We start from the raw sequence: 26,025 nt of genomic DNA, 5'->3' as shown, positions 1-26,025 counted from the left end.
GCTTTCAGCTTTGCGGTTGCAGCTGCGTCCGTGCACTGGCCGCTTGCGCGCGCAGCACGTCCCCATCGCGGCTGGCCGAGGTCGGAGGCGCATCTGAAATTCGGCACTCTGGGGAAGCTCGCGCCCAGTCACCGCCGCCAACCACGCCCACCACGCCATCCACCCTCGCTCCACGCTCGCAGTCACCGCCGCCGCTCAATTGCCACGATCCAGGCTAATTGACATCTGATGGCAACCCCGCGGGCTCTGCTGCCCCTGCGCAGCCTGCTCGGCCGCCCATGCGCCGCGGCTCTGCGCCAGCAAACAAGGGCGTCCAGCTCCAACTCGTCGTCCACGCAGGCGCTGGCGTACAAGGCCCTGCACCGCCGCATCGCGCCGCTCCCGACCGAGGACCGTCCCCCGGCCTGGTCTGCCCCGGCTGCCGTCAGTAGCATCCTCTACGAGACGCCTCTGCCCTCGCAGAAGCCGCACAAGAAGCACATCCTCAACTGCTTGGTGCAGAACGAGCCGGGTGTGCTCTCCCGCGTCTCTGGCATCTTGGCCGCCCGCGGCTTCAACATCGACAGTCTCGTCGTCTGCAACACCGAGGTCGACGACCTTTCTCGCATGACCATTGTCCTGCAGGGGCAGGAGGGTGTCGTCGAACAGGCCCGCCGCCAGCTCGAAGACCTGGTCCCTGTCTGGGCCGTGCTCGACTACACAGAATCTCCACTGGTCCAGCGCGAATTGCTCCTTGCCAAGATCTCTATCCTGGGCCCCGAGTACTTCGAGGAGCTCCTTGCTCACCACCGTGACATGGCACACAACCCCGAACTCGAGAACTTCAATCCGGATGAGTTGACCGAAGAGGAGCGCCAGGCTCTCGCAGAGGAGGCAGCTCGGGACTCTCTGAGGAAAGACTACCATCCCAGCAACCTCGCCGTCAGTCAAGCGCTCCGTCACAAGCATGAGCACTTGCGCGCTATCACCTTCATGACCCACCAGTTCAAGGGCAAGGTTCTGGACATCAGCACCAACAATTGCATCGTTGAGCTTTCTGCGAAATCAGATAGGATCGACTCGTTCATGAAGCTTATTGCTCCATTTGGTATCCTGGAGTCTGCACGGACCGGTGAGTACAACCTTACATATACTGCAAAAGTGCAAGCTGACGTTGCCCAGGTCTCATGGCCCTTCCTCGTTCGCCCATTCACAGCTCCGAGGACGTCGGTGAGAAGGAGGCTGAGGACATTGTCGACACAAGCTTATTGCCTCCCGGCTAAATGCGAGTAAATCTGCTGAGTCCAAGTGGGTGCAAACTTCTGCCGTTATGAAGATGTCTCCATCTTTGCGTGTAATCTAGTCAGGGTATGGTTGGCGGAGAGGCATCATAAATTGAATGTTCTCAACGGACAGAGACGGCGAGCGGGTCAATGGAATGGTTCGTTGTTTGCATGCGTTCCGGCACTTGTGTCGGCTTTCGTTACGAGATCTGTACAATATGTACCACCTTCGCGTGGCTTTCAGGGCTCGAGTCATGTTCAATTAGAGTCGGAACAGCACTTATACATGCTTCTGAAGCCGTACCCATACGTTTAAAGCACATGTTTGCTCCCGCGTCCAATGGGCAAGCTTGAGACCAGTCTTGCACCAAGTCCACTTGGTGCTCTGTCAGTGATAACTGATAGTTCAAGTACGAGGTCAAGGTTAAGGTTAGCAAGCCCGTCAAAGCTGTCTCCACCTCATCATGCGGATGTCAGCACGCGACTATGGAATAAGATCACCAATACCTGTAAGCTGAGATCTGTTGAAACTACAGTGAAGAAACAGCCAATCAAATCGAACGAGTGACGCCTCTTGAATCCTTCAGTCTTTAGGATCGGGTGCCCACATATGCACCACATCGCTGCGCTTTGTGACCGAACCATTGCATCCAGCAGATGGGTCGCAGGTGCCCACAGTTCCTTCCGGTCTAGTTTTGTTTTTCCGCGGGCGAAAATGTTGAGTCAAGCACATTTAACGATCAAGTCGAAAGCTTCCTCGTCTTGGCTTGTCAAGTGCAGGTGTGAATTGCTATTGGTGCACTCCCATTACAACTATGATTCAAAGCAGAATCTGACTACATGTTAGGCCGTTTGACAGGACAATGCATCGCCCATGTCTTCCCGCCATAGGGTCTACTTTACGGCAAGTGACGAAATGAAAACTGGTAACTCAATTCTGAGAAGCAGGATCTAGCGGGTCCGCGCGAAGTCTCTACACGAGCTCAGCAGAAACGACCACAACCACCGCGTCTGGCTCCTGTCCTGTCAAGCCATGTGACGCTTCAGGACCTACAACATTTACTCAATACCATAGCCGGTGGTCTAGTTCCGTATCATGACCCACTGGCCGGCCCCGTTCCCCGGTCCGCGACCCTGAAGTTTTCATTGGGGAACTCCATGCAGCGTCCCCATCGCGGGTGGTCGATACGAGGACGCAGTTGCAATGCCTCCACATGGACGACTCGAATCGCAACGCAAGAGGGTGCCGGTCACGGCTTTACGGCAACTTATCATCTTACCATTGATGCCGCTCCTGCCTGATCTAGAATACAGGGACATCCCGCTCTGTCGCAGGCTTAGGTAGGTATACGAGTCTTCACATGTCGGTATGCCGACCGGATGTTTACCGAACGAGCCCCAATGCGGACGGCTACTTACTGGAGTGGATCCTGTCTACTCACTGATTCGTTTCGCCAGTCATTTTGAACGCGCCTACCCTGAGTACTGACGATGTCTGTGCCACGCGGATGTAAGGCGTTGAAAGATTTTTTTTACACAGCTGAAGACCCTGGTACCCGTTGTTGGTGGCTGCATCCAGCGTCAATTTTAATCCTTCTCGAACTTCGAAACGTGCTTCGTGAGGGAACCCAAGTTAGCGCGCCGGCCGTCCTTGCTAGCTAGTGACGGAAACCTGCAATTGAACCTGACGTCTAGCAGGGATACGTTGCGATCCACGAACGACAGAAGCTAGACTGCAACGACTGGCGTCACCCTCGTCACAGTTCGCCCGTCGCCCGTCGCTTGTGGTCATAACAAGAGGCGTTTCTGTGCCGTGCTGTTCACTTTCACCAGTCTTATCTCCTGCGTGCCTGCCACTGGAGCTACGATAGCCGTTCGCGATCACTGCACGCGCTTTCGGAGAAAAAGCCTTGGCTCACCACCACCAATCTCCAGTCGTACCGGTCGGTGAGTATTCCGCAACATTCCATTTCTAGCAATCAGCGGCCGGCTCATTGCGGTGGTTCATTACCTGCTACGGTACGAATGCAATTGAGCCAGCCAATTCATATCTCGCAAGCCGAGCCCCGTTATCTGACATTGGCGCTACAGATCTTCCGCTCCATTCACTCGTGTAACATAGCACAAAGACCTGTGAACCCCTCAATTGGAGTCGCGACACATAGACTGCTCCATCCTTACTTCAGTTAAGGTCATGAAATACGGCGATACTTTGCGCCAAAGGAGCATCCCTGAGTGGGGCCATTGTGAGTGACGTCGTTGCTTGACGCACCTCGGTTTGCACCACTGACAACATTGCGCGCGCAGTCAACATCGACTATGACTATCTCAAAGACCTAATCAAGCACCAGACGACTTCTGGCACGAACAAAGCCGTGTCGATACCCGGCCAGGGCACAGGCAGCACCGAGAAAGCCTTCGGCGAGACGTTTCTTCGAGTACTACAAACACAGCACGACCGCATAAACCTATTCGTTCGAAGTAAGAGTGGCGAGATCGAACGCCGATTGGACCACATTAGCAAAAGTCTAGAACAACTCAGCTTCAAGAGGTCGCCGGAGGTCCGCCTGCCAGCCCGGACGGTCGAGAGATACGCAAAGATAGACGCAGATGTCGCAAAGTATGCACAGCACACAAGATGGCGTTGAACCTATGGTACTAACTTGCTACAGGACTGCCGAGGAGATTCGTTCGCTGTCACGCTTCATAGTCGTTCAGCGAACAGGATTCGCCAAAATCCTTAAGAAATACAAGCGCTGGACGAAGGACAGGGAGCTTTCGTATACGTTCAGAGACGAGATCAGCAGCCGTCCGGACAGCCTCTTCCAGCTGGACCTAGGCTATCTTCTCGATCAATACATTGATGTTCTTGGCGCCCTTCGCTCAGTATTTGATGGAAACAATGCAACGACGACCCTCGTCAAGGGTTCTGACGCGCAGCTACCAGCTGCGCGCATATCAAAAGCCCTTGAGCATGACGATCAATTAGATTTCGACCTAGCACTATCTACTGTTCCTCTCGGAACCAACGGTCACAAAGCTACATACTGGGTTCATCCTGATCATGTTGTCGAGGTTCAGGTCCTACTACTCCAGTATATGCGACTCCATACCAAGAGCACCAAATCGACATCACGAAGGCCCTCTGCCAATGCAACACCCCGCCGTCGTCAGTCCTCGAGCGGAAACACTGATCGCTACTTTGGGAACGAAGACCAGATTGGTCTCCAAGTCTTAGATTATGCGGAAGCCTTCGCCGTCAAGCAGAACGCCAGTACGATTGGCTCAAGCGAAGAGGCCAAGGGAAATGTCGGAATCAAGGCGGCTGCTAACGTCCGTTTTTCCGCAGCTGCTGAGGCAGCTATCGTGGTCTGTACAGCGATTGATCCTCGCACACAGTCAGCTGGAGATCTGAAGATCGCGAAACTGAAGCGCAGATTCACAGAGGCTTTCATAAATACTTCAAAGACATTGCCCGACAAGCAAAATATCCGCTTCGTAGACCGCACAGGATCTTTCTATGATGGCGAAGAAGAAACTCAGACCATCCGACAGTGGTTGACAGAGCACAAGGAAATCACTCCTATTGCTGGGATAGGTGCAAAACGCACAAGATTTGCTGGACTACACAATAACTTGTCAGGCGGGATGTGGGCAACTTTGGATCGCGAAATCTTCATGAAGGAGTCTTTGGTGAAGGACCTCGCGAACGATGACTGGGCGCAGACAGCAGTCCTAGGTTCGAGCGCTTTCCCTCATGCTATTTTGGAAGTTCGCCGCGAAGGCAACCACGCTGCAACTTTGATCCAGACACTTGATCGAAGCCATCTTGTAAGTCACATCGTCAGATCAGCATGCAACTCAGCCCCACTAACGTGCAAAGGTTGAGCGTGTTCGTGGTTTCTCGATTGAGGCTCATGCTGTCTGGAGCTGCTGCAAGCCCAGCTCCATGTCCGCCCCGCACTGGATCTCCCTCCTCGACAAAGACATACGTAAGCTGCCAGCACTAGTCAAGAGGCGTAGTCGCAAGAGCAGGGGGAGTGTAAGCGGCTCCAACACACAGTCTTCGCCACCGATGACCTCGACATCCAATACCTCATTCGACGGTCAGTTAAGTCCTGCAACTCTGCGCAACGGCGAGTCTTCTGCAACATCGGCACAGGAGTTCGTAGACCCTCCGTCACTACAGGCTTTCAGGAAGAAGACTCGCAGATCAGCGGCAGACTCCACCCCGGCCGTACAAGAAGAGCCAGAAACTCAACGCTATTGGAATGAGTACGACCATCCTGAAGACGAGGACGATGCCTACTACATCTACGTCGACCCAAACGCATCCGTCAAGTTTCCCGGGCAAGAGACGCTCGAAGCCTGGTCCAGGAAGACCAGACAAATCTTTGGTATGCGACTCCAAGCTGAAGAACAATCACTTCTGTCAGGTGTGGAAGACGGCACAACAGATGACGAAGATTCTGGAAGCGAAAGCCCGCTCGGCTGGAATCCTCGAACCAATTACGGGACCCTCTCTTCACAAAACGGCAGTGCCTACGAAGGCTACTTCAGCACCCTCTTTCGCGGCAGGGTGAACCCTCATCACGACGCAGAGGCTCTGCAAGACCGCAGATCTCTGATCAGTGAATTACAAGTCCGTGATCACGAGCGCGAGAAGACCAAGTTTCGTTTTTATTCAACGTGCTTGGCTGCTGCATTTGCTATTGACTTTATCCTTGGTCTTATGACAATGACGAGTCGTAAGAAGGAGAGAGGTGCTGTCGATGCTGGCGTCCTCTTTGGTGCCGTATGTACACTGGTGCTGTGCACTGTTGCTCTCATCAGCATGAAAACTAGGAGGCAAAAGCTCGGCTGGGTTCACCAGGGTGTTGTGTTGAGTATTGTACTTGCCCTTTTAGGGCTGGATGTTTTGTTGCTACTGTGGGTCTTGAGGATTTGAAGAGGTGGATGATTCGAGAAGCGGAAGATGGACAGTGTGGCGGATATCAGGAATCGGTGTGAGGTGTTGGTATTAGTTCGTCTAGTCTTACAGCGAGCGTGATTGGCGCTCCGGAGCGATCGTTTGGCAACAAGTTAGATATCCTTGCATTTGGGTTCGATTTGGATTGGGATGGGTTCGGATTGGGTGCTGGTTGAGAGAATGGCGCGGGTATAGGCGCGGGCGCACACACATAGTACTAATATGCAAACATAACAAACGTGAAAAAGCTCGGGTCGATGCGGTGATATCTCGTGATTGGTTGGCAACTCTTTTTCTGTAGGAAGTTAGCATCAAGGACCTGTGCGAGTCTTCCCTATGACTTTTTCGTCCGTGTATGATCCGGCACAATGGAGATGGGAAAGAAGCCCAAGAAGCCGGGTTCAGAATGTGATTGTCATTGACAATCATCTGGATTGGGGCGTGCAAACGACATGCGTGGAAGCTTAACTCTAGTCCCACGTCTTGAGCACACTTCCCAAAACATCAGCGCTGCTCTGGTATGCTGAATCCTTCCTCACGGAAAGACATTCTCAAGCTTCTCTAGATTTCTACAGTATTCAATTAATGTGGCTGATGGCTGAAATACCTCTACTCCTTGATCCGCCCATCCCTTACCATTTCCCTGATCGTGTCAATACTCTTCTCCACCGCCATCTTCGCCATCCCCTTCAGCCTCTTCACCTCCTTCTCCTGCTCCTCACTCCCCGCCTTCACTTCTGGCAGACTGAACTCAAACATATACGTCATGTGCAGATCAGTCTCCTCGCCCGACGGCCCATCAGAAACGACATTGCGAATATGCGTTCCATCCTCCTGCTCGAAGTCGACCTGCACACTACAGTTAGCACTGTTTACCACAGAGTCAAGAAAGCGAACAACAATGAACAAGAGCAAGAAAGATCAAGCTTACCCAACTCGGCCAGAACTCCCGCACCGTCTCCCTGGCTTGTGGCCTCGTCCCCTGACCGTCCTTGAATCTAACATCGCGCACCACGGTCCCGTCCGCGTGCTCCTCGACCACGTCGCACGATTCAATCACCGGCACGAACTCCTGCGCGAAACGCACTTTGCGCCGCAGACCCGCCCAGATCTGGGGCAGGCGGAGGACGGGCGAGGCGCCGGAGGCGTTGATGGGAGAGGTGTAGGAGATATAGACGGTTGTCATTTTGGAGTCTATGTAGGATGGTGCAGAGGGTAGCAGCGGGATGGTATTGAGAACGGGGTGGCGAGAGTGGTTGGCTTTGTTGACGTCAGAACTTCAGTGACTTGATGGATGAGTTGATTGATATGAGAATTGGTTCGTAGTCTGACGAGCATCACTTATATACGTGTACAGGCAGCGCTGCAAGTTGACGGGTTGCCGGTTTACCGATCTGTTGCGGGACATCACCAGCCGGTGATGTTGGGGGTTGCTGGTTTCGGCTCCGCCTTGTCCGCCAGGTTAGTCCGTTGAGCATGGATCTCGGCTTACTGCTTGTGTAAGACTGCTTACATAGAACACAACACAAGACAGTCCGAGAAACCGACTGCTTACATAGAGCACAACACAAGACAGTCCGAGAGACCGAGGCATGTCACGAGTGTGAGCGTTACAGGCACTGAATGGGTGGATGGAGTGTCGGTTCAAATTGTATTTAGGGCTTGTTTGTCACAATATGACGATTGGTCAGACAGGTAAGTATGTAACATGGCGGGCATGAATGTCATTTTGGTATCATTTCACAAGCCTTTCGCTGTCTAATATAGCAGCTATTCAGCAACCCGCCGGAACGCCATGCTTTTGGTATGCATCATAGTCCTTTAGTCCTCCCAAGATGTACTCGCATCTAGTTGTCCTCAACGACCTGGGTGTGGAGACCCTTGGGGTTCTTGACGTTGACAGCCTGGACGTAGGAGTAGAGCTTCTCCTTGGCGCCGTCCTCATCGTTACGCTTACGCGAGATGCGGACACGGAGGCGGTAAGGAACGCCCTTGATGCCGGCCTCCCAAACCTTCTTGTTCAACTGGGGGTCGAGGCGGACGTCAGAGGTGCCCTGGCGTGATGTTAGCATGGTTTTTCGTTTCCTTTTTTCGAGGTTTGCAGCGGTTGTGCGTAGTGGACGCGCCGCAGTGCCTCTGTGTTCTACGTACCATGGCCTTCTCAGCGAAAGCACGGATCTCCTTGATGGCGCGGGGAGCCCTCTTCTTGAAGGAAACGCCGTGGACCTGTATGCCATATCAGCCTTATGTTCTCCTTCAGTCTTCCGCCCGATGCCCGCACAGCCGGACAGACACTCGAGCCAGCGTGATCGGTCTGGTTGAGTGCCCGCCCAGCCGTGACAAGCCATTGATGGACTTCAACAAACTGAATCAACATACGCGCTTGTGGAGGTGGATGGTGTATTCGCGAGCGACGACGTCAGCGATGGCGCTGCGCTGGGTCTTGCCGGAGGCCTTCTTGGTGGAGGACATTTCTGTAGAGACTGTTAGCAGCAATTCTTCAGAAGCGCAGTTGCGCAAAGAGGTCCACGACCGCTATAATTGCAACTATATCGTCGGAGATGTACGTACTGACGGAGATCGGCTGTTGGTTAGTCGGTGGAATTGAAATGCGGCGTGAAGTTCGAAGAGTCGCGACTGCCACTCGAAAATCGATTGTGTTCGCTAAGCCCTTGGCAGTGCTAGAGGTAAAAAGTGGGCCCAATCCATGTCTCAGTAGATATTGGAACACCAAATTTGAAGGTAATGCTAGTTCGATTTTTCTATGTACAGTGTGTACAAACATGTTTTCCATGCGCGTATCCAAGTCCAAGCAGGACGCAGTGTAACTGTGAACAAAACGCCTTTCGAACGTGCTAACGATGCCCGGGTAGATCCCAATCCGTCTTTCCTTTGTGTTCATCGTTCTCGTTGTCATCGTCGTCGTCGTCGTCATCATCTTCATGGTGACTGTCGTCACTGCTGCTCACATCGTCTTCGTCTTCATCGTCCCCATCGTCGTTATCAGCGTGGATGCGCTGCTCGAGAGGTCCATGAGCCTCTCCCCAGAACCGCAGTCCCCCAGGATTCTGGTTCTGTGCCTGATCCTCAGACAGATTCAAGTCAGGGATCTCCTCTAGACCGGGATTTAGGTCGTTGCGGAAACGCGTGAGAGCTTGTGAAAACCGCTCAAAGTAGTACTGAGGTAGGTACGGGCCTTTGACTTGTGTGCCATCAGTAGCTTGTGTCGTCTCACGCCTATCGTCGCCACCAAGATCGATGAACGGAACTTGCTCATCTCGTACTTCGCCGGTAGGGTTGAGGTAGGCGTCCATCGAGCGACGAAAGCGATCGAGCATTTCTTCAGCATCGCGGCGCATCTGTGGCATCTGCGGCATTTGAGGCATTTGAGGCATCCGAGGCATGTTGGGGAACTGCGGAAATTGGGGTAAACTTGGGAAGCCAGGCAAACGGGGCATCTGTGGCATGTCTGGCATGCGTGGTCTGCCTGGAAATTGCGGCATTTGAAATGGAAACGATGGTAGTTGCCCTGGCAGCCACGTCTCTTCTGGTTCGTCGGGCTGGAAGTAATATCTAGGCGACCGTAGTGCTTGTGATTGAGGAGAACTGGCGCTGGCCGGTGATCTGGTACCTGAATTTGCATCGGCGTCCAAGAGCGTATTGGCAGCTTCTTCACTGTTCGGCCCGTTCAAGACGCGCAACTCGTCGGTGTTGTACGAGTCGCAGTTCTCGCACTGGTTGCCGAGCCAGTGATACTTGGCCGAAGACTTTCTCGAGCAGTCGTTGCATTGGATGATCACTCTGGTATTCTGGAATTGTTCGGGCATAGGTTGAGATTCGATGGCCGACGTCAGCTTGCGCCACTGCAAGTCCATCTTCACGGCACTCTTCTTGCAAATCGGGCACTTGTACGCCGTTTCCATGTACAATGTGTAGCATTGCTTGTGCATGTAGTGCCCACAGGGCATCGAGACGACAGCGGTAGATGAAGTGAAGAGATAATCGGTGCATATGGGGCATCCAGAGTCGGTAGCTCGTGGTATGCATACATGAGAGTCCGCATGAGATATGGTGATACAAACATTGCATCTCTAGGCGATGTGAGAAACGAGATTATCTTTTTTGACATGCGAGAACGTACCTGACAATGCTTGTAGTCTTTACCAAGGCCCGCCCCACGTCTGCAGATTCCACAATCTGGACAGTGGTAGATATTTTTCCTTGCATTGTTGTCCCAGAGCCTGCAGATGTCGCAATAATAGCATGCCGCCTCTGTACCACACTTCCTGCAAGTGCCAGACGCTTTCTGTGGGGTGCCGCACGCCATGCAGAGCATGTTCTGTGTCGCCTTCCTGTTCAGCGCATGATCCTCAACTGCATCATGGCAATGTCGACAGGTGTACCAGCGGCGGCAATCGTAGCATTGAACCTTTACATTGCGCTTGTAGTGTTGACAGCCCAGAACGAACTCCTCCTCAAAGTGGTCCTCCTCGTCATCGTCGTCATTGTGTTCGACTGTTCGATATGTCGGGCTGGTATCACCAGGTCGCAGCTTGTACAGGATCTCCGTGTCGACCTCAGACGCGGCAGAGAGAGGAGACGAGGCATGGTTATCGGAAAAGACAGAATGCGCAGAATTCGGCGTGAAGGGACGGTCGTGTGAGACGAAGCTGCTTGGCGACGTGGGGCGCATGTGGCTGTATCGTTCGATCATCAAGCCATGCACCATCTGCGCCCGCTCTTGCTCGGGAATGCTCAATGCCCTGATTTCGTGGATGCGCGCGCGCAGATAGGCAAAGCCATCGTCGGCCGGCAAGGACTCGGACATGCCGCCAGCATTCTGACCCGCAGTGCTTGGTTGTGAGCTGTGAATCGCGGTTGGGGCAGCCGGCGCGCTGAAGACGGGGGGGTCGAGGTCGAGACTGCCGAAGCGGTGCTCGAGTGCGCGAGAGGGATTCGAGGACATGTTGGCTGCATCGCTAGGGATGTCTATTGGCGCCGTTGTCGTGTTATTCCCGCCTTCGTCATCACCCGCCTCTTCATCAACGACAACATCGTTTGGCTGGCGGGTGAACGACGAATACCTGCGGGCTCGTTCCAACAGGCGCAAGGATTGCGCGCTAGAGATCTGGGGTGCTTCGCGAGCTGCAGGGGCTTCGTTATCCGCGTCTGTAGCGGTATCGCCATCGCCTGGTGATGCGGTCGCAAAGCTGGGATCCTGATTGGCATGTGATGGCAATGTTGGCAATGCGTCACTAGCTGGCGCAGGCACAGCTCCAGGTGCCACTCCGGTGCCGGTTGAAAGACGGCGAATAAAGGAAGGAATCATTGAATCATTGCTAGAATAGAGGGCCTGAGGTAGGTGAAGAGTTTGCGAAGAGGTTGTGCTTAAAAAACGGGAAGATCTCCTGGCAATGCTGGCTGTTTGCACATGCATGTGACTGCGACCAACGACGCTTCTACTACGGTAACGGCGTCGTCCGGTCCCTCTCGAGTCACAAACAGAGCACGCACATTGATCGTAAACTCCCAGATCAGACATGTCACGCAGGGCGGAACCATGACGAGATTGGCCACATTTGGGCCACATCCATAAAGGCTATTTGCATGACGTTCGTACCGCATACGTGCAGAGACCGACTTCTTCACAAATGCTAACATCCATAAATCGTGCTGACGTACTGGGCTCAAAGGTCATAACGCACCATTATTACAGCACGATCCCATGCACGCGCGTTTGTAGAGAAGTCTCGTGCGTCGTGCGACAATGCCCAAGAGCAGACATGGTCACGCGACGACCGTGTTCAGCCTTGCTACTTTCGTTTCAATCGACACAACTGGTGTCTCCAAACAGCAAGCCACGGTTGACATCTCGCTTGCTCACTTGAGGCCGGGCACATGACGCCCCTATCTGCACCGCCTGAATTCGGCAGGGAGAGACTGTGGCGGTGCCAAAACACGGTTGAGCTATTCACGCGAGACCCAACCCACGGAACGTCAGCGACGATGCTTCAAATCTCAACTTGCAGCGCTAGCTCACCGGACGGCCGCAGACCACCCGTCATCCCCTATTTCTGTTACTGTACACGGTAAGTTTGACGATTGTCGTCGGCGGCTTTGAGCGTTCCACGGTTGCCCTCCCCCCCTTAATGTCCCCAAACAGCAGTTCTCTGTCGAAAGCGTCTGATACTGCAACCCTACCATGGGTGAGAGAATCGAGACAAAACATTTGCGCAAGCCCTCGTTACGGTGTCATTACCATTCAGGTTCTGCTGACGCCGCCGCAGTAACCTTGCCAATTGACAGATTGTGGCCTTATGGGCGACGAGGAACATTCGACGGTTCTTCTCCCCCGTCGATCACCTCCACGCAATATAGTTCCGTGTCATACATGCAGCTTTACATTTCATAGAGTATTGAGCCTCCGGTGTGGGTCTAAGCTAGGGGCTTGAGACGACTACAAAGTCTTCAGCTACGCGCTACCTTACGCCTCGTTCAGACAGTTCATCCTACAAGAGGAAATTTTGAGTGGAACCATTGACAGCTGTATGCTTTCCACGGTACACTTTCAATGATAATCTCCACATCAGGCAGTATCTGTGCGAAGCTGTCGAAGACTGTTTCGTTACCATGGGTTGAAGATCGGACTTGAAACGCCACGGCGGCTGCATCGATACAAGGGCGCCTATTTCGAAGACAACCATAGGTGGCGAGCGATAAGTCATCTTAATTGTTTGAACCAGAGACCGAAGGAGCAATCCAAAAATATCTTAATCTGCAAGTAATAGCAGGGCATGTCGAAACTGGGATGCCCGTTCTGCGCTATGTGCTGGTCCGTGTCATACAGCTCGTTGTGACCTCTGACCTAACTTCATAACCTCGTTATACGCCTCCTAAGTCGATCCATTCGCACAGCATAATGGGCGCTGAGTCTACCTTCCCCTCGTGAGTAAGGGCTTGGTATTTCAGGTCGTCAATGTTCTCAAAAGACACAGCACTTCGGTCCGCCTTATCACAGTGGCCAGTTGTGTGTATAAGCAACTTGATATTTCACTCGCGAGTCTTGTTAGGATAGGGAGTGCTTGCTAGACAAGAACAGGCGAAGTCTTCATATATCGATACTCTTTAATTTCAATGTAGTAGACCTGGTTGCAGAGGAAGTTCATGATCTTTTTGATGAACCTCGATAAAGAAAAGCTCAGGTGAGTTTTGCATAGCAGTGTATCATTTAGCTAGGCTAGGTAGGTTAGCTAGGGTTGACTGTCGGACTATGTTTGACTGATTGACCAGATTTGAATAGGATTGGATAAGATCTACTGGGGTTGACTGTTAATGGCGGCTCGGTGGGGAACCGGGGCATATGCATGGGGGCGGCGTGGGTTAGAGGTGGGGATGAATGGGCTGTGCTGTAAGGGTGTACTACATACGAATGCTTTGTGTCGGGAAGATTACTTACGATGTTGATTGTGTTGCTGCGGAGGTGCTAGGACTGTTGTGAAGTTCTTGTGGTATTGTAGGCGTGAACGAGATCTAGGCGTATGCAACAGCTACGGTGCAGTGTAGAGCACTGTGCTGATACTGTAAAACTAGCATTCACATGCCGAGAGCCAGAATACCGTGGTGGCTTTATGTCAGACACTTACAGTCGCAAACTATCCACGCGCTTAGACGGAGAAACATACACCTGATGATGTGCGTGGAACTACTCCAATGAATTTTGCTCAATGCCCATGCTTATCGTAGTGCTGCCGCTGTCACGTCTAGTATAGCTGAGGCTTGTCCTGCAGCCTTGAAACTCGACGGGATGAAGTCGCACGAAGCGCGCTTCCATGAACGAGATAATCTGCCGATTGGTCAGCGATTGGGATGGACGAACATGTGTGTCGTACCCAAGGTATGTCGGCACGATATTTGAACATTTCGTTGCCATTTCTAGGTAATCCACATGCGTTCAGCCTTCTTCTCTTGAACACGAACGAACGAACGATCACTATGAAGGCAGTAAAATTGTTGTTTGTCTTTGAGTTGGTGATCGCGAACAGCTTGATCTGGTGGATTTGTGACTTCTGGAGAAATGCGCGGTCGGACGCGTTACCTACTTTGATGTCGCCCGAAGACTTGACGACCCCCGACGTAGGTTTTGCAGCGAGGATCTTCCAGTAAGAAAAGCTTGAGCTGATGTGTCGCAGTGGATGTCAGGTGTAGCAGTAGCTCATGCGTCAAGCGACAGCAATCAAATACTGCTCCTTTGGGCGTGCACGCTACTATCGATGGCAGGCATCAGCGCATGTGTCTGGCAGAAATTGAAGGGCAAAACCTACGAATCCAGGACATACGCAACACGTCATGGGAAGCCTAATACATCAGTACCCAGCGGAGCGAACAATTCATTTACATTGAAAGGAATGACAGCCGGGGTGTTGGACGAGGCCTTCCCCAGAGCTGGGGCGCTTAAGCAGGTACTACTTGCCAGGTCGCCTATCCGGGAGCTAGCAAGCTCGTCTTCTTCGAACCCTTGTGTTGCGGCGGATAGTTTCACTGCAGCGCTTGTCCCCGGGGAGACACACACGCATGCTGCAGGTACGACGATGAGCAGATTGGCGTTCTCGGGAATAGTACCCACCATGGATGTTCCACCTTCTGTGCCTAAGCGAGTGGACGACGATGCTATCATACGGCTTTCGGAGATGCTTCAAAGATGGTGAACGGACGGCGACCATCTTTTTGGAAGAACGACCACCCGCTGCTCTTTCTCTTGTCCCGAAATTGAAGCCGAATGTGCACGAGGTTATTCCTTGGCGGGGTGCAAGCCCAGCGGCTGCGCCAGGGAACCCTTCACACCTTCGTTCACGAGATCCTTCTCGTCTACAGAGTGTCTTGTTAAATTTGGTCTCGTGATTATTGGCCTGCTCTTTGAGCAACAGTTCGTCAAGAACGGAATGGTTCATCGGTGGTAAAGACTAACCCTCCTTCATGGCATGTAAGCCCGGAGCCTGGCGGATCTGCCAGACTTGGCGGCGTGTTGCGTGATAAGACACCTGAAGCGAGGAACACAGGGCATCGGTGCACATGCTGTGGATAGGTGCTGGTTTTCTTCATGAAGAACGACGGTCAGGGCTTATACAGAGTCAATATTGAATGTTCCGGGCCAGAGTTGATGGAGGTAACGTTGAATGTCATTTACGACAATGTCTCCAATTTCTGTTCAGCACACCAAACCCTCGTAATGTAGTAAGCAGTCGCGTCGGCCCGGGTATTACCTTCCAGATCCGTGTGTTGTGCTCGTGCGTTGTACGAGTAGTCAGGATGCTCATGGCAGTTGGTGGGTCTTGGCAATACGGGCCCTTTTCGGCATCTCGCCCCAAGCTAGGTTTCCAGCATGTTGATTCATAGCAGCATCATCCTGTTCGTGACAAGTGCATCCGCGGAGGCACCCCGAGTGTCCTCTACAACACGCCTGATGAACAAGACGTGGCTGGTCTCGGTAGACCGACAAACACCGTCGAGTAAGCGGCGCCGCCCGATTGAGTTACGCTCAAGCCTCGTGAACCGTTCACCGAATCCGAGCGTCCGAAAGGAAATCCGCTATTCGATTTGAGCATGGCGCCGGACGACAAAGCGCAAAATGCGGATAAGTTAATGGAGCGCCCAGACACGACAAGCTTCGTTGTCGGTGGACCACGAGCCAGGAAGGCTGGCAAGTGGGTAATGGGTCGTTGTGGGCGCGTTTGTACTTCAACATCTCCAGGCCCTTGTCCCTGCGTCTCCTCGCCTTCCGCGATACAGTTGTATCTCAGTCACTGCTACGCCCGCGGTGCGACAAGACCAAAATGGCCATGGACTACCGGAAACTACTCTCTTTGTCACTCATACCGTCGATACTCTTCTTGCTTTTGTCCATCGTCTCAATAGCGTTGACGACACACTACTGGATCATTGGGGATTGGATCATTCCAAGAGGCGTGAGAGTACAGACAGACACTTTCAATGACCGTACACAATCATACACAATTGATGAAACCATTGTGTACTTCACCGCGAACGACACGGATGCCACCGTCGTCTCCGGATGTTTGTGTCTGACCGCTGCGGTCGTCGCCGTCATCGCATGGGCAGAGCTACGGAAGCCGGGCACGGATACACAGCTTGCAACTGTATGCGCAAAAGGACACCCTCCATCTACAGCTTACTGACAGTAATAGAACAAACGGCGATTCTGGATACTTGCTGTTGTTGTGACGACCCTTGTTGGTGCCATCACTGCGCTCGTCTCTATCATCTTACATTATACAAACAAGGGCGATGATGCGTTTGGCTGTAGATCTGAGACTCTTCAAATGGCTGGCAGGTTCAACACCAATAAGTATTGCACAAGGGAGATGGCTGCATGCAACTTCCTACCCGGATACCTGTCTAGAGGCGACAGAAGTAATGCGGCGCTGGGATGCACTGAGGCAGTAGGTTTGCGACATCCGTGTAGGGACTTCTGCTGACAGATTCAGGTTACTGTCAAGTGGCTGCAGGTTGCTCTGATATTGCTTGCGCTTCTCATTCTCAGCATCTTCGCGCTGCAAGCACGACTTCGTAGGACGACACGATCATCGAGAATGGTGGCAGCTGAGAAAGAGCCTATGCCAGTCGACTCGAGCGAGCGCTTCCCTTCCGATCGTATTCCTTCTAGGGAACATATTTGACCTCGATGCAACACGGCTTAACGAATTCACGACTCACGACTCCCTTAGGAACATGACTTCATTCTGCATCACTGGCGTTGATTTGCTCCTTCGTAGAAACCGGATTCACATCACAACGACACAACACACTAAATCACGACTGTGCATGTAACGGCCGCTACACAACACATCATAGTTATGACGCTAACGTAGCGGACCATCCGCCGCGGATAATTCCTCACCAAAGACTGCAATAGCTTACTCTAGACCAGTCGATACGCCGAATATAATAATGTTTCGATTGCCTGTAGAGTCATCCTTTTTGTGAACGCGCAACATCTCTCGAATGGAGTACGGCTAGTCGGCACAATGCGTGCACGGAGGCCTGATGACCTCACGGAAGCCCGATTCGTCTCCAGTCTCCCAATCTAGCCCCAGATTTGCGCCTCAACCGCGTTCGCTGCAGCTAGCCATGGTGCATTGGCCTCGTGTCAGCGTCACCGCCACACCTTCCAAGAGCGTCTGCCAAAGCTTGCTCACCTTGAGGCATGCTCTTTTGCTGATCCGAAGGTGCAGCCCTTCGGTCTTGGCGTCGTCTACGCTCCTTCTAGTGAGAATTCGCAAACCATGACTGATGTCATGTCACTCTATCTTTCTTCTTCACGAGCACCATCCATGTCTTGAGTGAAGAGTCTATAGCGACATGTAACAGAACATCATATGTCTGCTCCGCTCCCTTCACAGGCTCGTTCGTGAACGAACAGTGTTCATATATCCATGTACAGCCAGGCTTCAACAGGAATATAGGCAAAGCTAACTACATGAAAACACCCTTCGTCATAGCTACCAAATTCAGAATGTCCTCGGTGCTATCATTGAGAGACATTACGCTAACAGATATCGAGAAGCATTTCACGTCTGGTGAGTTGACATCGAGCAAGCTAGTGCGTGCCTATATCTCTCGCATATCTGAAGTCGACAGAGAATTCAACTCTGTCATCGAGATCAGCCCTGATGCACTCGCCATCGCGCAAGCTCGGGATGCTGAACGGGTTCTCGGCCATGTCAACTCCCCCCTCCACGGTCTGCCCATTTTACTAAAAGACAACATCCCTACGCTGGATGGCACGAACACCACATGCGGCTCCCTCGCCCTTGTCGGCGCCTACCCAAAGCGAGAAGCCGCAGTTGTCACAGCACTGAAGAAGGCCGGTGCTGTCATACTAGGGAAAGCGAACATGGCAGAATGGGCCGGATTTCGCTCAACAAGCGGCTGCTCTGGGTGGTCTGCTCGCGGGGGACAGACTTACGGACCGTTTGTCGGGGGATCCAAGGCGAGTGGCAGTTCAAGCGGTAGTGCAATCGCGACAGCCCTGGGGCTATGCTTTGCAGCCATAGGAACCGAGACATGTTACTCGATCGTCAGTCCTGCGGAGAAGAGCGGTGTTGTAGGTTACAAACCGACAAGAGATCTTATACCGTCAAAGGACATTATATATGTGAGTAAGAAGCAGGATACAGTTGGTGTGCTAGCAAGGACTGTTCAGGATGCTGCGCACATCACCCTCTTGCTTACTGCGAGCTCAGCGATCGCCAACTCTTCGAGACACCTGACCGATGAAAGCCGATCCGAATTTCTACAAGGATTTCATACAGTAGCAAATTCAAGTCTAATTGGTCTTCGAATCGGCATACCTTGGGACCTAATCCAACTTGAGACTCCTCCACAGTGCAGATTGGAAGCCTTCGAGCGAGTTCTATTCCAGCTGGAGGCAAGAGGTGTTACCATCGTGAAGGACGTCATTATCCAGGGCTGGTGTGAGTATGAAGGTTTGTCACAGGATGAAAAGCAAATTGTGCTGGACACGGACATGAAAACTGCTATCAACGAATACCTTGGAGGCTTAAACACTAACCCACAGAACATCAAGAACCTTGCGGATCTAGTTGCCTTCATCAAGACGTGTCCAGAAGAGGATTATCCCGCGCGTAACGCGGTAGGTCTCGAACGAGCTCAAGCTACGGACCGGAACGACGGTACTTTGTACATGGCCATGTCAGAGAAAGATAAGTTCTTCGCTGGTTGTATCGAGAGTACCCTCAACCAGTATGACTGTGACGTGCTATTTACACCGGTTCTCTCAATTGCATTTCAGACTTTTGCAGCAAAGGCTGGCTCTCCCGTCATCAGTGTACCCATGGGCATCTATCCGCACGGATTTCCAGTTGAAATCGATTCCAAGAACAGCCTGATAGCAGCCGCACCTGGTATTCCGTGAGTCCGAATGTTACCTTAGGTAAGAAGTTTATAGTCTGACGTCAAGCTAGTTTCTCAGGGTTCGTCTTTGGAAGAGCATACGATGATGTGACGGTGCTCAAGATAGGACACGCCATTGGAATGTCCATAGGATCAACAGAGCAGTTGATACCGTACATATTACCCAGGACGGAGATTCGTGGCCTGTCTGACAGCTAGCATAGGTGGTTGTACTTGTAGACCTGAAGCTGTGATTCTGTGAAGGTGAGGGTAAACCCGATGGCACAGAGGTCCATAGGGTATACATGAACGTTCTTATTGTTCACTATGATAAATTACATCAGCTCTCCATTAGAATTTTTCTGCCAACTCACTCTGAGACCTCTTGATTTATCACGATGTGAGCTCTGATCTTCATGACGGTCTTGGTGGCTCTGGTATTATGCTGTAACGCGAAAGCTTACACAAGAGATTTCAGTCATACCTAGACCATATGCTGACAAAATCATTGATAGAGAGACTAGAATGTGTGTTTCTGGCAATAGCCACTACGATTTCGAAAGCGATAGATATAGTACTGTAAGCTGTTTTCAACTTTGTAAGGAGATGTACAAAAGGGTTTCTTTCGCATGATGGTATTTTTGAACCACGTTCTAATAAAAGGCTGAACGAAGGTTACAGTTGGAAGGGCCAATAGAGTTGTTTTGGAGATCGCAGAACTTAGGGAACAAGGCATGAGAGCGCTCTCAGCCATATGAAGTGGTTTGAAACACCACAATAGATTCAATGATCGCTGAAGTCTGAATTCCCAAGCCAGACGATGTTACGTGGTGTACAGTAAGCACAATCTACCAGATTCAAGCTCCATTCCAATCTGTCGAAGCTTCTCACGTTCGTGTTACCTGAAAGCCAGCCACTTGTTACAGCTGAAAGGCCCTCGGAACACCATTGGCACTAACGAAGGCCCGTAGAGTCGGTGATTGTCTCGTGGCCATTGCCCAAGAATGGAAAGTCTCTCGTTCCAGGTCGTCGATGGAATGCTGTGGTGGACCCTTGGCAGTATGATGTTGATCGCGAAAGGTACAGCTAAGCGCGAAGAACTAAACACAACCCTTGTGGTCATTGCATTCTGTCGACTGGTCCCCTGTGTTGATAGTGCTCGATGTTCCAACCGTGATGGAAGAGAATTTGGCGATGAGATTGGTCGTCATTGCTATTCAGGGCAATCTGGCTACCTACTTCAGTGTCGCCAGACTCTTCGACAGCCCAGCTGGTAAGAATAGCTGCCTCAGAGCCTCCGACTGGTGAATCGCATCGCCATCCATACGTAACGTTCAAGCGACCTGCGCGTTGTAGAGTTCGCACGTGTTCGTCAATGATCTTGTTATAGCTCTCAACGCAGCCGACGTTGATTTCAAGTCTTTGTAGTACTATAAACGGCGCATCCAACAGTAATGGACTGATGGACTTTAGATCCAGATGAATTGTCCACTGGAAGTCAAGGATCTCCTCTTGCGGACCCAAAACCTCGTCCCGTGCTGGAGAATCCAAGAATTGCAGGTGCGCTTCTAGACTTGGCCAGACGCCAAAAATATAAACGAGGCTTGAATCTCCGATGCAGCTGAAAAAAACGCGAACTGCTCTGCAGTCTGCCTCGGACCAGCGATAGGCTCGCGAGCAGCGCGGGATCATCGGCGGCCATTCCCTTCAGACGCAGCTGGGTTATCTCAATGACAGGCATACTTGCTGCGCACTATCCTCTATGTCTCGTGCGATTTCCTGATATACACGTGCGGCTTGAAAGCGAGGTTGTGCAGCCCGACAACGAGGAACGCGGGGCAGCTATTCTTTCACGCCGACAGGGGTTAGCGGCTTGGCAACATGCTACGTGTAGTCTTTCGGTCCTCCTTCCCCGACAACATTGTATCACGAAGGCAGCGAAAACGAACAAGAGATGTACACACTTCAGCTTGTGGAACCGTCGTCTGGGACAGTTGCCTATGGGTCACCGATGCCAAAATGTAGACGCGCTCCAAGGAATACGGCGATCGCTACTGTTTACCAAGTTGACGCAAATCACACTACTTGGCAAGGCTTGTCATCACGCCGTTTTACAAAAATAGTCCGCCAAACAAAAGCAAGCAAACGCTGTTGTGCATCTGTAGTGGAGTAGACTCAAGGCTGCCAGGATGCTGATCACTTGCTCGCAAAGGCAGCCTAAAGAGATCGCAAGGCACAGCCTTCAAGCCACTGACGGTTGGCCGCTCACCGGTGAGTTATCCAGTCCGGTACGAACCGAAGCTTGTCCAACCTGACTTGGTCCCCCAAACCGAGTCTCTTACAACTCTTGACGAGCTTTTTCACATTATTCGTCGGAACGTTTAATCCTTACCGTGTAGGGCTGTGAGTCAGTTAACTTCAGCTCCCGCACCGGGCGTCCCCTGACCCGCAGGGATTCGTTCCACGCTCCCGGTCTAAGCCCCCAAATTTGATAGCCCACATACTGTAGGTGACTGCATGTCGCTGTCAGGGCTGTATATATCGTCTCAGGGGAAGGCCGCTCGCGTCTCGCGTGCTGAATCTCCCTGTTGTGAGCATGATGCCTTCTCGAAATAACAGCTTGCAGGACTCGTCAAGCACGTCAAGCGACTCTCCGGCGGCTTCTGACTATAGGCCAGGTAACAGAATATCACAGCCTCGCAAACCAATACCCAGAAAGGGACACACCAAATCACGTCGCGGCTGCTTCAACTGCAAACGTAGAAGAATCAAATGCAATGAGAAGCATCCAGAGTGCAATCACTGCATAAAGGCAGGGCTGCAGTGTGACTATCCAGCCAACATCATCCAGCTGACGCAGAGATCGACAAACTCTCCACATCCACAAGAGGCTATGAACCTGAGTTCGACGCCTGGCATGTTTGTGAGTGTTCTCCAGGCATACATCAGCCGGGACGAGCCCTGACAACGATAGACAATGGCTGATATGCGTTTGTTCCACCACTTTCTTATCACTGCATATCCACACCTACCTGTCGGCGCCGACAAAATTTGGATCACTGTTATCCCGAGTTTTGCTCACAACGTACGTCGTCCCATCTCGCCTAGATTTCTGTTCGCTTCGAACTAACTGAGACAGTATGAGTATCTTATTCATTCAATCCTGGCACTAGCCGCATCGCACTTGGATGCTGTATCAAGTACGAGTGCAGCTGAACAGGCCATACATCACCGTATTCTGGCTGTAAAATCTCTCAACGAAGCGCTGTCGACGCCGCCAAAGTCGAGGAGCGAACAAGATGCCAGAATGGCTGCTGCGTTAGCACTCGCCTTCCAGTCAAGCCATCTTCAGGATGGTCTCGCGGAGTTTTTAACCATGGTACGAGGATGCAATTTGATTGCAGGCGGAGAGACCTTGACGGGACCGGCCCCGGCGTTCGATGTGAGTTTGTCACCTTCGATCACTACAGTCAGTCCCTTCCCGCAAGCATCGCAGACACATCATGGCTAATCAGAACAGGCGTTTGGAGAAGATGGTCATCTTCAAAACATGAAGGATCGTATTGGAACCGACCCGCAATTCAATTGCGTCAACCACGAAGACCTCGATTCCGCCGCTATTTCGTTGCGCTCCATCGAGTACCTCAACATGTCGTCCTTTGAGAGGACCTATTGGAGTACCCTCAATGCCACTGTGCAACAAGCCTACGACCGTCCCATTGAAGCATACACCTCCTTCGTGGCGCTCTACAACATTCCTTCACGGTGGACACATGACGAGTTCCAAGCTTTCATCGACCCGAATAACACCGTCGCGCAGATCCTGCAAGCACACTTCATCGCCGTGCAGGCCATTCTCACACCTATCCTGTACCTTGAGCGCGTCGGCTTCGAGGGCATCAACGCGCCAACCGCGGTGATGAGCTGGATCGAAGGCATATACAGAAACGTGCCGCCTCATCTGCGGCACCATGTCGAGTGGCCACGACAGGTATCGCGGTTTCCGTTTATGAGATTTCTGGGACACACGGAAACAAACTACTTTGATGATCTTGGATTGCTGAGTATATAATTTTATGGGGTTGGGGAGTTTTTATTGTCGGCGTTGATGGACTATGATGATGAGAAATGATGTATGCCATGATACCCATGACGGCCTTACTACAGGTTTGACAGATGCCACGCAGAGAACCAACATGTTTGAAATGATTCCTCTCTCTCTCTCCAACCAAGTTTCGATACGCGCCTGTTAAATTATGTCCATAAGTAGCGTCCTCTTTCATGCCTCTGGGACCATGAACACTCAGGCTGCTCATCAACACCATATCGTACCGTATCCGGAACTTCAAGCTCCCTTCTTTCTCAATAGCGTGATTACATTGCCACAAGATACCCCAGACGGTTTCTGTCAGGTAGAGGATCAGATCCGTGGCAGTCCCCCGCATCGCTACCATGACAGAGCAGCATCACGACTATACAAAAGCCTTCCACTATCGGCTCGGAAGAACACAGCCAGCAGCTGCAAGCAAAGCATAACCAGTGGGGTTTCGTGGTCCGTGAGGCCATGGCTGTCCTTCTTCATCCACCCGATCATGACAGGATGAGACGCCGTCTCGTGACCGCTCAGGCCCGAAACAACCCCCCAGACCCCACGCTGTCACGTTGCAGGACAAACAGTGGACTCCTGTGTTACGATGTGAGCTAAATATTCTACTATGCACTAGTAAAGTTAGGAAAACATAAGAAAACTTAATAGGAAACTGTTTTACCTATCGTATACCTAGGTAACACTTTGATGAATTTTAGATTTAGGTGTTATCATAGCTAAGTCCTGTGTTAAAGTTAGTTGGCGTGAAGTTCGCTTGTCTGCCGGGTTTCCTGAAACATGAGAGCCCAGGTTCAATTCAGTCCAGGGGCCGCATCTCAGGACCCCTCTTCACCCATATCCACCTTCCATATCAAACATCACACGAACCTACGCACTCAGATACACATTGCACACGCGTAATTACAGATGTAGAAATGAATTGCTACAATAGCACTCGACCAACGGCATCTACCGCTGGCCTTTGCGCCGTAGACTTGCCAGAAGAAGATGTGCAAAAACGCCCCGCAATGCAGGAGAGCGCACTCCGATCCTGATTGAAACGCCGAATGCCTGTATCCCGATGCATCGAGACATCCTTTTATCCGTTAACGCCTGTGAAAAAAGAATAGTCCGCTGTGGACAGTAGGGTGAAGGGATGGGGTACGCCCTATCCTGTTCATGGGAGAATGCCGTAACACGATGACAAAGAGAAGAAGGAAGGTGTGATCTGGGGCCGAGCTGTTGCTATGCCAGGACTTTTGGCGCCGCGACTCGCATAACAGGTGTGGCGGGCGGTGAGGGGGGCGCGGCAACACCAACGGCAGCAACCTCTTCATGCACGTGGCTGCATTCAAGCCCAGAGCCGCACTCGACGCTGCCGCCGACCCACTTCTCCTGTCGTGCCATCCACATGACGAGGTTGAGGTCGAAGGTCTCGAAGAAGACCTCATCGAGGAAGCGCGCCTTTTTGCCCGCGTACGTGTGGTACTCCTCGCGCACCGTGTCGAGGTCGAGGCCGCAGATGCGTCGGAAGCAGGCAATGGTGCAACCGGTGCGGTGCTTGCCTTTGTTGCAGTGGATCATGATGGGATGGTTGGTGCGGTCCATGATCAGGCGCAGGGCTCGCTGCATTTCGCAGGAGTCAATGCGGACTTGGCCCTTGTTTGCGCGGATATGGACGCGGAAATGCTGTATGCCAGCGGAATCCATGAAGTTCTGATACTCAGGGGCAATGGGCTCTGGTACTAGGGTCAGAATGCTCTGGATTTTAAGGTCCTTGATAAATTCGTAGTTTTCGGGCTGAGGATAGCTGCAGCGGTAGATACTTCCAGGGACGACAGCACCGTAGTTCAGGGGCGGGATGCGCATGTTTAGGCGATCAGGCACAACGGATCGGACAGAGGACGGTGTGATGGTGCCTGTTTCGGTAGTCGAAGCCGCCGAGCTTTCGGCATTCTCATGTGGGAGGTCTTCGTGGTGAACGTCGGCCGCGTGACGGGTCAGCTTGTCACTTACGGCGACGTTAAGCGCCTCCAGGTACTCCCTGACTTTGTCCATCATGGTGAACTGAGCAGCATAGGGCTCGGTAGGAGCGCTGTTGTTGCTGTCTCCTGGAGTAGCCATCGTAAAATGCGAGGAGCGAATTGGATGATTCGTAATGCTTAGGTGGTGCAGGAGACTGGTGCTCAGCGTTTGTCTTCTGCAAAGTGAAACCTTGCTTTGAAGGAGTTGCGCGAATCCGATCACTGTGGGTGACTTCTTGGGACTAGAATCGGATTCTTGATTCTGGACGGGGGCTGAAGTCGTGTGAGGGTGGTCGTGTGCGTGTGGAGTAGTGGTTTCAGAAGGGGAAATTGGTCGTGTGCAGAGAAACCGGGCGGAGGCCGACAGAAAGACTATAAGCAAAGTCAAAAACAGGCGGAACAGTATTTGTGGTTCAGAAGTTGAGAATCATCATCAGGGTCCGCGAACCACTGTGCGTCCACGATGCCACAGTCAACGCGTAGCGAACGAAGGTGGATAATGTCGCGCCAACCACCAAAGCCAGGCGTGAACAACAACGCAAAGGAACAGTGCGGGGCACTCACTCTGCGGTCAGCTCGAAGTTAAAGCAGACATTGTATTTGCTTCTTGCGGATGGGCGAAGAGGCGAGATTCATGGTGTTGGTGTGCGAGGTGGAGGTGGTGTGTTCGGCGTCAACGCTGGCGCGTGCGTGTCCGTGTGGGCGCGAGAAGCGGTAGCGAGCAGTCGGCAACGGGCAGGGAAAGGGGGACGG

General features: G+C 52.2%; 10 protein-coding genes across 10 annotated transcripts; 5 read left to right on the top strand and 5 right to left on the bottom strand.

Annotated features, from left to right (window-relative positions):
- Window positions 1–228: 228 nt before the first annotated feature.
- Window positions 229–1,262, top strand: C7974DRAFT_304152 (acetolactate synthase small subunit mitochondrial precursor; the record flags this gene model as incomplete). The annotated part of the gene is made up of 2 exons (XM_046137968.1): window positions 229–1,111; window positions 1,162–1,262. The coding sequence occupies 2 exons, from the start codon at window positions 229–231 to the stop codon at window positions 1,260–1,262; spliced, it is 984 nt and encodes a 327-aa protein (XP_046000379.1).
- Window positions 1,263–3,456: 2,194 nt separating this feature from the next.
- Window positions 3,457–6,210, top strand: C7974DRAFT_431941 (uncharacterized protein; the record flags this gene model as incomplete). Its single annotated transcript, XM_046144813.1, has 4 exons — window positions 3,457–3,508; window positions 3,570–3,882; window positions 3,935–5,093; window positions 5,146–6,210. 4 exons carry the CDS (start codon window positions 3,457–3,459, stop codon window positions 6,208–6,210), a joined length of 2,589 nt encoding a protein of 862 aa, XP_046000378.1.
- Window positions 6,211–6,618: 408 nt separating this feature from the next.
- On the bottom strand, window positions 6,619–7,692 carry C7974DRAFT_388308 (uncharacterized protein). Its single transcript, XM_046141273.1, has 2 exons — window positions 7,163–7,692; window positions 6,619–7,080 (listed from the first exon to the last, which is right to left on the bottom strand). The coding sequence occupies exons 1-2, from the start codon at window positions 7,415–7,417 to the stop codon at window positions 6,841–6,843; spliced, it is 495 nt and encodes a 164-aa protein (XP_046000377.1). The 5' UTR covers window positions 7,418–7,692; the 3' UTR covers window positions 6,619–6,840.
- A 106-nt stretch (window positions 7,693–7,798) lies between these two features.
- C7974DRAFT_388304 (ribosomal protein L31e-domain-containing protein) lies at window positions 7,799–8,980 on the bottom strand. Its single transcript, XM_046141272.1, has 4 exons — window positions 8,803–8,980; window positions 8,611–8,705; window positions 8,383–8,457; window positions 7,799–8,285 (listed from the first exon to the last, which is right to left on the bottom strand). Exons 2-4 carry the CDS (start codon window positions 8,701–8,703, stop codon window positions 8,079–8,081), a joined length of 375 nt encoding a protein of 124 aa, XP_046000376.1. The 5' UTR covers window positions 8,704–8,705; window positions 8,803–8,980; the 3' UTR covers window positions 7,799–8,078.
- A 106-nt stretch (window positions 8,981–9,086) lies between these two features.
- C7974DRAFT_306014 (uncharacterized protein) lies at window positions 9,087–11,197 on the bottom strand (the record flags this gene model as incomplete). The annotated part of the gene is made up of 2 exons (XM_046138057.1): window positions 9,087–10,322; window positions 10,373–11,197. The coding sequence occupies 2 exons, from the start codon at window positions 11,195–11,197 to the stop codon at window positions 9,087–9,089; spliced, it is 2,061 nt and encodes a 686-aa protein (XP_046000375.1).
- A 4,750-nt stretch (window positions 11,198–15,947) lies between these two features.
- C7974DRAFT_129506 (uncharacterized protein) lies at window positions 15,948–17,109 on the top strand. Its single transcript, XM_046135341.1, has 3 exons — window positions 15,948–16,385; window positions 16,434–16,688; window positions 16,734–17,109. The coding sequence occupies exons 1-3, from the start codon at window positions 16,062–16,064 to the stop codon at window positions 16,923–16,925; spliced, it is 771 nt and encodes a 256-aa protein (XP_046000374.1). The 5' UTR covers window positions 15,948–16,061; the 3' UTR covers window positions 16,926–17,109.
- A 747-nt stretch (window positions 17,110–17,856) lies between these two features.
- C7974DRAFT_388291 (amidase signature domain-containing protein) lies at window positions 17,857–19,541 on the top strand. Its single transcript, XM_046141271.1, has one exon. It carries the CDS (start codon window positions 18,143–18,145, stop codon window positions 19,181–19,183), a length of 1,041 nt encoding a protein of 346 aa, XP_046000373.1. The 5' UTR covers window positions 17,857–18,142; the 3' UTR covers window positions 19,184–19,541.
- A 496-nt stretch (window positions 19,542–20,037) lies between these two features.
- On the bottom strand, window positions 20,038–20,984 carry C7974DRAFT_129443 (uncharacterized protein). Its single transcript, XM_046135339.1, has one exon. It carries the CDS (start codon window positions 20,851–20,853, stop codon window positions 20,281–20,283), a length of 573 nt encoding a protein of 190 aa, XP_046000372.1. The 5' UTR covers window positions 20,854–20,984; the 3' UTR covers window positions 20,038–20,280.
- Window positions 20,985–21,452: 468 nt separating this feature from the next.
- C7974DRAFT_129445 (uncharacterized protein) lies at window positions 21,453–23,325 on the top strand. Its single transcript, XM_046135340.1, has 4 exons — window positions 21,453–22,084; window positions 22,136–22,246; window positions 22,301–22,630; window positions 22,682–23,325. The coding sequence occupies exons 1-4, from the start codon at window positions 21,758–21,760 to the stop codon at window positions 23,231–23,233; spliced, it is 1,320 nt and encodes a 439-aa protein (XP_046000371.1). The 5' UTR covers window positions 21,453–21,757; the 3' UTR covers window positions 23,234–23,325.
- A 1,168-nt stretch (window positions 23,326–24,493) lies between these two features.
- On the bottom strand, window positions 24,494–25,372 carry C7974DRAFT_304609 (tyrosine-protein phosphatase SIW14; the record flags this gene model as incomplete). Its single annotated transcript, XM_046137989.1, has 2 exons — window positions 24,494–24,577; window positions 24,635–25,372. The coding sequence occupies 2 exons, from the start codon at window positions 25,370–25,372 to the stop codon at window positions 24,494–24,496; spliced, it is 822 nt and encodes a 273-aa protein (XP_046000370.1).
- Window positions 25,373–26,025: the final 653 nt, after the last annotated feature.

Source organism: Boeremia exigua (genome assembly GCF_020726555.1).
Source record: "Boeremia exigua strain MPI-SDFR-AT-0100 chromosome Unknown C7974scaffold_3, whole genome shotgun sequence".
Lineage (NCBI taxonomy): Eukaryota > Fungi > Ascomycota > Dothideomycetes > Pleosporales > Didymellaceae > Boeremia > Boeremia exigua.
This window is presented reverse-complemented; position numbering and strand designations above follow the sequence as displayed.